At 34.2% G+C, this 9,088-nt stretch overlaps 2 protein-coding genes across 3 annotated transcripts; one reads left to right on the plus strand and one right to left on the minus strand.

Moving 5' to 3' along the window:
• Window positions 1–493: 493 nt before the first annotated feature.
• On the plus strand, window positions 494–3,898 carry LOC101216282 (receptor-like protein 7). Its single transcript, XM_004153393.3, has 2 exons — window positions 494–2,641; window positions 2,836–3,898. Exons 1-2 carry the CDS (start codon window positions 580–582, stop codon window positions 3,645–3,647), a joined length of 2,874 nt encoding a protein of 957 aa, XP_004153441.2. The 5' UTR covers window positions 494–579; the 3' UTR covers window positions 3,648–3,898.
• A 173-nt stretch (window positions 3,899–4,071) lies between these two features.
• MTP (metal tolerance protein 1-like) lies at window positions 4,072–8,371 on the minus strand. Of its 2 annotated transcripts, XM_004144982.3 has the most exons (2): window positions 8,217–8,371; window positions 4,072–5,558 (listed from the first exon to the last, which is right to left on the minus strand). In XM_004144982.3, exons 1-2 carry the CDS (start codon window positions 8,235–8,237, stop codon window positions 4,311–4,313), a joined length of 1,269 nt encoding a protein of 422 aa, XP_004145030.1. In that variant the 5' UTR covers window positions 8,238–8,371; the 3' UTR covers window positions 4,072–4,310. The 2 variants fall into 2 exon arrangements, with proteins under 2 accessions (XP_004145030.1, NP_001295856.1); NM_001308927.1 differs by lacking the exon at window positions 8,217–8,371 and having other exon boundaries at window positions 4,311–5,558.
• Between the last annotated feature and the right edge of the window lie 717 nt (window positions 8,372–9,088).

The following is a 9,088-nucleotide window of genomic DNA, read 5'->3' on the forward strand; positions in this document are numbered from 1 at the left end:
ACCTTTAATTCAGTCCTTTTATTTAGAAAAAAAAGATTAATAATTAAAATGTATATATAAATTAAAGAAAATAGTTGATATGAATTGGAGGTGATGGTGCTGTGGTTTGTGATCCATCTTTGTGGTCTCCAACATATTAATATCCCCAACCTTTTTTTTTTTTGCATATCAAATTCTCTTAGACTTCAAATTGGGTTCCAATTAATTGTTTGTTGGTGTTGTTTTCTTATCATATTTATACATCCAAATCATTTACTTCCTTTGACTTGACTTTAAAAAAATGCCCAAACTTCAGTCTTCTTCTTTTCATTTTTGGAAAATAAAAATGTTTCTAAAATTTGTAGTTTGGATATAGGCCACCTATCTTGGAGTTAAAACTGCTTTTCTATCTATCTGTGTGTTACATATATTAATTTGTTTTTCTTATATATTACTTTTTCATGTACTAAACCTCTATACAATTAAAAGTTCAAATAAATAATCAACATTCTAACACACAAATTATAAAAGCTAAGGATGAGTAACTGAGAGTACACATTAGATTTTGTGTAACCCCCCAGTACTCGTTCCTCCATTAGCATGGCACCAGTGATGATCTCCCACTGCTTTCTTCTCTTTCTTTTCCTCTCGTCTAGTATTTCACTTATTGTGAATTCCCAACAACAACAACATCATCATCATCATCATCATCATGTCTGTGATCCTAAACAAAGCTTAGCGTTACTTCAATTCAAGAATGCCTTTTTCCAGCCTACTCCATCATCATCATGTGGTCAATATCTGCATGGCACTTTTTATGAATCTACACCTCATTATCGACTTTCCAAGTGGAATGAGAGCACAGATTGCTGTTCATGGGACGGTGTGGAGTGCGACGATGACGGACAAGGCCATGTGGTTGGTCTTCATCTCGGCTGCAGTTTACTCCACGGAACTCTTCATCCTAATAGCACCCTTTTCACCCTCTCCCACCTCAAAACCTTGAATCTTTCTTTTAACCATTTTTCACAATCTCCAATTTCACCTAAATTTGGAATAATGCTTACTAACTTGAGGGTTTTGGATCTTTCATGCTCTTCCTTCCAAGGCCAGGTTCCCATGCAAATATCATACTTGTCTAACTTGGTTTCCCTTAATCTTTCTTCTAATTTTGATCTCACTTTTTCAAATGTGGTTATGAATCAACTTGTTCATAACTTAACCAATCTAAGGGATCTTCAACTTAGTCATACAGATCTTTCTTCCATCACACCCACTTCCTTCATCAATTTCTCTCTTTCTTTACAGTCCCTAGATCTTACTTTATCTTCCTTGTCTGGAAATTTTCCAAACCACATTTTCAGTTTTCCAAATTTAAATGTGTTAAATCTTCAACTTAACCCTGAATTGGATGGACATCTACCCATGGCTAATTGGAGTAAATCCCTTCAAACTTTGGTTCTTTCGTTTACTAATTTTTCAGGAGAAATTCCCAACTCCATTAGTGAAGCCAAGGTCTTGAGTTACTTAGGCCTTAGTTTCTGCAACTTCAATGGTGAAGTTCCTGATTTTGAAACTCATTCTAATCCTTTGATCATGGGTGATCAGTTAGTACCAAATTGTGTTTTCAACAACTTCACCCAACAAACTCGGTCCTCTAGTTCATTTACAAACCTTTGTTCAGTACATACACCACTTCCAAATCTTATTTCTGTGAACTTGAGAGGTAATTCATTTACAGGTAGCATACCTTCTTGGATATTTTCATCGCCTAACTTAAAAATTTTGAACCTAGATGATAACAATTTTTCTGGTTTCATGAGGGATTTTAGCTCCAACTCATTAGAGTATCTTAATTTAAGTAATAACAACTTGCAAGGTGAAATCTCAGAGTCTATTTATAGGCAACTCAATCTTGTATACTTAGCATTGCAGTCCAATAATATGAGTGGAGTTTTGAATTTGGACAGGTTGAGAATCCCAAGTCTAAGGAGTCTTCAAATTTCCAATAATAGCCGACTTTCAATATTCTCAACCAATGTTAGCTCCTCGAATCTTACTAACATTGGTATGGCATCCCTCAATAATTTAGGAAAAATTCCGTACTTTTTGAGAGACCAAAAGAACTTGGAGAATCTATACCTTTCAAACAATCAAATGGTAGGAAAAATTCCTGAGTGGTTTTTTGAATTGGGTAATTTGAAGTTCTTGGATCTATCTTATAATGGCTTGAGTGGTGAACTTCCATCCTCTTGTCTCTCAAACATGAATAATCTGGACACTTTGATGTTGAAAAGTAACAGATTTTCTGGAGTTATTCCCATACCACCACCAAATATTAAGTATTATATTGCTTCAGAAAATCAATTTGATGGAGAAATCCCTCATTCAATTTGCCTTGCAGTTAACCTTGATATTCTCAATTTGTCAAATAATCGAATGAGTGGAGGAACAATTCCATCATGTCTCACAAACATTTCTCTTTCAGTTTTGGATTTGAAGGGTAACAACTTTATTGGTACAATTCCAACATTGTTTTCCACAGGATGTCAACTAAGGAGTCTTGATTTGAATGACAACCAAATAGAAGGAGAATTGCCACAATCATTGTTGAATTGTAAGAATCTTCAAATTTTGGATCTCGGGAATAACAACATAACAGGTGATTATTATGTAATTCTCACTTAAACTTCAAAACATATAAACTGATAGGTTCGTTAAAGTTAATCTTTCATTTATTTTTTAACAACATTTATTGGATTTCACATGTTTGACTATATATAGAGCTTCTTTCTATTACATAATTTAATTGGATATATCACAATAGAATCTGAATTTTTTTTCACATATTATCAGGCTACTTTCCTTACTGGTTAAAAGGCGTTTTGGATTTGCGAGTTCTCATCCTTCGATCAAATCAATTCTATGGTCATATCAACAATTCTTTCAACAAAGACTCCTTCTCAAACCTACGAATTATTGATCTCTCTCACAATGATTTCAGCGGACCATTGCCTTCAAACCTTTTTAACAACATGAGAGCCATCCAAGAACTGGAAAACATGAGCTCCCACTCTTTTCTTGTAAATAGAGGACTTGATCAATACTATGAAGACTCAATTGTTATATCACTAAAAGGGTTGGAACGGAGTTTGGGAATAAATCTTTTCATATGGAAAACTATCGATCTGTCGAGTAATGATTTTAACGGAGAGATACCAAAGGAAATTGGAACCTTAAGGTCTTTACTAGGTTTGAACCTTTCACACAATAAGCTTAGAGGTGGGATTCCTACATCACTTGGCAGTTTGAGCAATTTGGAATGGTTGGATCTTTCTTCAAATCAATTGTTTGGTAGCATTCCTCCTCAGCTGGTTTCTCTTACGTTTCTCTCATGTTTGAATCTCTCACAAAATGAGTTGTCAGGTCCAATTCCTAAAGGCACACAATTTGGTACATTTGAGAATTCTTCCTACTTTGGAAACATTGGACTATGTGGGAATCCTCTACCCAAATGTGATGCAGATCAAAATGAACACAAATCTCAACTATTACAGAAAGAAGAAGAAGATGACAGTTATGAAAAAGGAATTTGGGTGAAAGCTGTGTTCATTGGGTATGGATGTGGGATGGTATTTGGAATGTTTATTGGGTATGTTCGTTTTTAAATGTGGGAAACCCATGTGGATTGTGGCAATAGTGGAAGGCAAAAGAGCTCAAAAGATCCAAACATCTAGGAAGAGTAATATGGCTAAGAGAAGAAATTAGTAGTCCTCTTTTGTTGTTTTATGAACAATTTATGTTTCTTCGAGGGAGAAAAATTTGTGGAAGCCAATAATTCTCAAGTAAACATCATTTCAATCTATTACCTTACATGTTTTTCAGATTTTATCCTACATATTCGTTTTCCTTTTTAAAATTGCCTGAAGTATTCAAAATATGAGAAAAGAATTGTGAAAATATTGTCAACAGCCTGAATGTTGGGAATATTTTAAAATGAACAAAAACTCATTTTTCCTTTTAATTATAATAGAAATCAGGTCATGCTCATGCCCAATTATTTAAGAGATTGTTGAAAAGAACATTAATGTGGATGGAAAATTGTGATTGGGTCACAAGTGATTGAATGACACATATTATAAGAGTCTTTTAAATGATGAGCAATCCTAGTTTGAATTTCCGCTACTACTATATTTGCACTGAATAGCAATTCCATTTCCTTGTTGAGAGAGAGAAGAAGATGTGGATTTAATATTCCGGAATTGAAAAGAAATGAAACTTCATCTGGAAAACCATAGCTATAAGTACTAAAAAGCATAGCATCTAAAGATCTATTGACGCTCTATCTGAATGGTAACATGGCTGATGTTGTACTCTCTTCTAATATACTCAATAACTTTGTCCAATACCATGTCTGCATTTGCCTCTGGCTTTATTATAACATGACATGCCAATAGAATCTTCCCAACAGTTATGGCCCAAATGTGCAGTTCATGGATTGCAACTACCTCCTCCATCTCACACAAACCCTTTTCCAGCTTTGTTGCGTCCACCTCCCGAGGCGTGCTCTCCATCAATACCTCAAGGATATTTCTAAGCATTTGAATTGTTGTGCACAACACAATCGCAGAGAAAATGAGGGTGCATATCAGATCAAGTATCATGTATTCTGGTTTATACCATATGATTGCCCCACCGATCATTACCCCGATACTTTGGATGGAATCTCCAAGTACATGAAGATAAGCCCCCTGTACATTTATGTTCCGTTGTTTCTTTTGCGCTTTCGTAACCTTTTGTGAACTATCAAGCAAGGGGACAGTTGTTGATTCCTTGTGTTTGTGATGATGATGGTGGTGGTGGTGCTCAACACCATCGCTGGCAGCTCTCTTCTCTTCATGGTGGTGGTGGTGCATGGTCACACTTATTCCATGACGATGTCTATGATCTTCCTCACCATGTTCGTGGCTGCCATGACCATGGTCGTGCTCACCATGTCCATGATTGTGACCATGAGAATGGGCATGACCATGTTCGTGACCAAGTAGCAGAGCCATGGCTATGTTAACAACTAACCCAAACGTAGAAACAGCAAACATGAGAAACCCCTTAACTTCTCCCGGACCATTGATGAGACGGACAATAGCTTCGTAAACAAGAATTCCAGCTAGAAGCCAGATCATCTGAATGGAAACAAGAGCACCAAGTATTTCAATGCGGAAGAAACCATAGGATTGACGTGGAGTTGCCTCCCAACCAGAGGCCCAGAGTGAGAACAAAGAAATAGCAAAAGCAGCAACATCTGACAACAAATGAGCAGCATCAGTCAATATTGCAAGACTGTTTGCTTTGATACCTCCGACTACTTCTACACTCATAAAAACAATGCAAAGAACAACTGCTATGCAAAGCTTTCGCATGGATGCAGAACGCTCCTTTGCATCTTTTGAACTATTCTTTGCATCAGAAAATCCACAAGAAGGCGCATCCCCACAAATTTTACTTCCCACAATGCTAGGACCTACAGCTTGCACATCTCCACACACTTCAATTATGTGACCGTGATCTTGCACTTCCATCTGCGATTCAGTAAGAAAAGATGTTTACATGAGAACTCCAAGATATAAACATCAAAATATGAAACATAAATTAACAAGCAAAAACGATCATACTGACAACAAGGATAGGCTAAAAAGCAAGGGGCATAAAAATCCTCGGTTCTGAAAAAAAAAAACTCTAAAGCAAGGGGCATAAAAATCTTGGAGATATCTATAACTTAGCAATGCATCATGATGCTTTAAACTCATGACAAGACACGCCAGCTGATAGAATGATCATTTCCCTCACATACACACACACAATATATATATATATATATATATATATATAATATAACCTATTGTTCCATCTCATCCAAAATAACTAAACAATTCCTTACCTGTCATTAAGAAAATAGTCGCCCACAAGTCATTGCAGAGGCATTTCAAGGGTAAAAACTAAGATGTGAGGGGAAAATGTTTAAAAAAACATAATACCAGAAATGAAACTTTCAGAAATAAGAAAGTCGGATAATTCAACGTAAAAAAAAAGAATGCTGAAAATCATAATGAGAAAATCAATTAGATATGGCAACTCATGATTAGGTTGATGCCTTCATGAAGGGAGACACAAGGCAGTTCACAATTAAGAAAATCAAATGTGGGGAAAATGATTTTAAAAAATATATACAATTCAAATAAAAGAAGTATTCATAATTAAGAAAATAAGTCAGACAATTCAATGTACGAAAATGCAAAGTTGCTGAAAATCATAATTGTCAAAATCAATTTTAGATATGGCAGAAAGCAATTAGTTTGAGGTCTTTCATGAAGACAGACACAAGGCAGTTTGAAAGGAACTTGGCTCTTCAGATCATGAAAACAAGTTACCCATTTCCAATTTCCAATACAAAATGGATTGATCCATATGACAGAAAAAATACATACCTCACAAGCTATGCATATTGAACAGTTAACTAAATGATAACTGTTACAATCAGAAACACCCTGATACGATTAAGTTTCCCTAAGAACGTTGAACAGTTAACTACATGATAACCATTGACCAATGTACCTTTTTAAAAAATGATAATCATTAGCATGGGATAATGGGATAAAATAATTGCCAAACTTAGACCAATGTACCTTTTTAAAAAATAAGAAACAAGCATTGACCAATGTACTTTCCAGCTCATAATGTTCGTTGACCAAAATTCATTGACCTCGCTACTATCTTGAATGAATTTTATGACTGTTGTTATGGAGTCAGAACTAAAGTTGAATCAAAATTGAGGATTTGAGAAGGGAAATGGGAGAAACAGGGAGAAAAGGTCCATTTTCTCATCCCACTATGCATTATAAAAATTTTAAAAAGATAATTAAAATAAAAAAAAAACAGTTAAATACATAATTATAACAGTTTCTTTCTTTGTGAGTGGCGAGGCTAGCTTACACACACCTTGACTATTCTTATGGGACAATCATCTTAACCTAGAACATTGGGTTTTCAAGGTAACAAATAGGATATTGGAGTTGTCAATGGATTGACTTCATTACCTCCAAGTCTTTCCTTATTCATACTGCATGACTTTTTTCTTTTTTATGGAAAGGTATTGTAACAAACAGGTGCCAGTTGAGTTGAGCTCATGTTGGTCTCTAGTAACTAGAATACTTAAATTCTACATTTCTCTTTGGAACTTGGAGACTAGATCTTTTCATAATTATTTGTTAGGTCTTGTTTTATTGGATTTTATTTGTAGTTTGTGACTTGGCTCCCCATTTTTTTGTAGGCTTCCCTTCCTTGGCATGTCATTGTATTTGTTCGTTTTTGCCCAATGAGCGTTTGAGCTATCATCAAAAGAAGAGGATGTGCATTTCATGTTTTCTAAAGAAGAAAAAAACAACCAAATAAACTTGTTTGAGAACTACTTTCTTGTTTCTTGTAGAATTAAGTATATATAATAACAAGCTGAACGGAGAAGATCTCCCTCTCAAGAAATATCTTCAAGGCACAAAAGATGTGAATTCTAAAACCCCTCAGAAATGAAGAAGCTATTAACAAGCTGAAAATTGCAAGAACTGCAAAGGCCATCAATATCAAGCAAAAGAAACCATAATAATACAAATCTCAAAACGGCATCTCAAAAAAAAAAAAAAAAAAAAGCATAACGATGAAACACACATCTTGTAAAAGAAATAAAAGACTAAACCAACCAAACAGCATCCAACAGTAAAACAAAAGGAAAATAAACAAAGCACAGTTAAACCACATTTCTAAGAGAAACGCGAACCATGAAACTAACAGAAACCAATCCTTTAACTCAAGTTTGTGCTTTTCAACTTCAACCATCAATTGGGTTTTCATATAAGACAAAATCATACCCAAATCAGTTAAAAAAAACAAAACAAAAGATAGAACAAGAGAGCATCGACATATGAGCCGCAGCTAGAGCAGACAAAATAAAAAAGAAGAATAATGTATGAACAAAAAAAAAAAACACACACACACAATCAGAAGAGAGAATCGGAAAGAATATACGAAAGAATGGAAGGCATATAATCGAATAGTAGTAGTACATGCATCAGAATCGGAAATAATGGGAGAAAAATAGAAAAAAAAAAAAGTTGGAAAACGGAAATGCAGGAAAAAGGGGGAAAGGGAAAAGTGAAGAGATGGAGAAAGGAAGGATAAAAAAGAACCTGGAGTTGGGTTGTGAGCATGTGCCTGTAAGGTTGAGAGGGAGAAGAAGAAAGCCCTAGGAATGGAATTTGTAGAGTTGGAAAACAAAATTGGGGTGGCAACTCGCAACTCACAAGTTCCCAACTCGCTTCAAAATATCGAATAATAAACAAACAAACAAATAAATGCTTCTTCAAAGAAAATAAAATATTTTTTTTTTGCAAAAGGCTGCAACCATTACTTTTTCTCTTTTTTAAATAATATTAAACTCAACCATTTAAAATTCATTTGAGAAAAAAGAAGAAGTAATATTTGAGTTTCAATTAAAAGTAAAAAAGAAAAAGAAAAACACTTTACAAAAGAGAGTTTGCAGCACAGCAACGAATACACAATGGGGAATGCTAAAGTGAATCCATTTCGGATTAACCAATAAATAATACTTATAACAAAAAAGGTTCTTTTTTAAGAAAAGAAAAAAGGGTTTAAGAAAGGATTAAAATAATGGTTAAGAAAGTTCAATCTCATATTATTTCATTTTAATTTTTAAGCTTTATTTTGTAATCTAAAATCGACTACTCCTTAATTAATTATGAATTGGACGAGTTGATCGAGTTTGCTTTGAAAGTTGATATCGAATATGAAGACTAAAATGATATTGTGAAAAATAGGAATTTCAAATCCTTTTTATTTAAACTAAAGTATTTTTTAAAAAACGAAAAATGGTTTGATTATGCTATTAATTGGTGGAATATACATTCACCTACTTTTTTTAGAAAAATATTTAATAACATTGACATCAAATGGGATTATTTTCTAAAAGAAAAAGAAAAACAACCCAACATTTAATTTATAGTAAGATTGCATATGAAACTAATTAAGATAAGGGAATAAA

Source organism: Cucumis sativus, chromosome 6 (genome assembly GCF_000004075.3).
Source record: "Cucumis sativus cultivar 9930 chromosome 6, Cucumber_9930_V3, whole genome shotgun sequence".
NCBI lineage: Eukaryota > Viridiplantae > Streptophyta > Magnoliopsida > Cucurbitales > Cucurbitaceae > Cucumis > Cucumis sativus.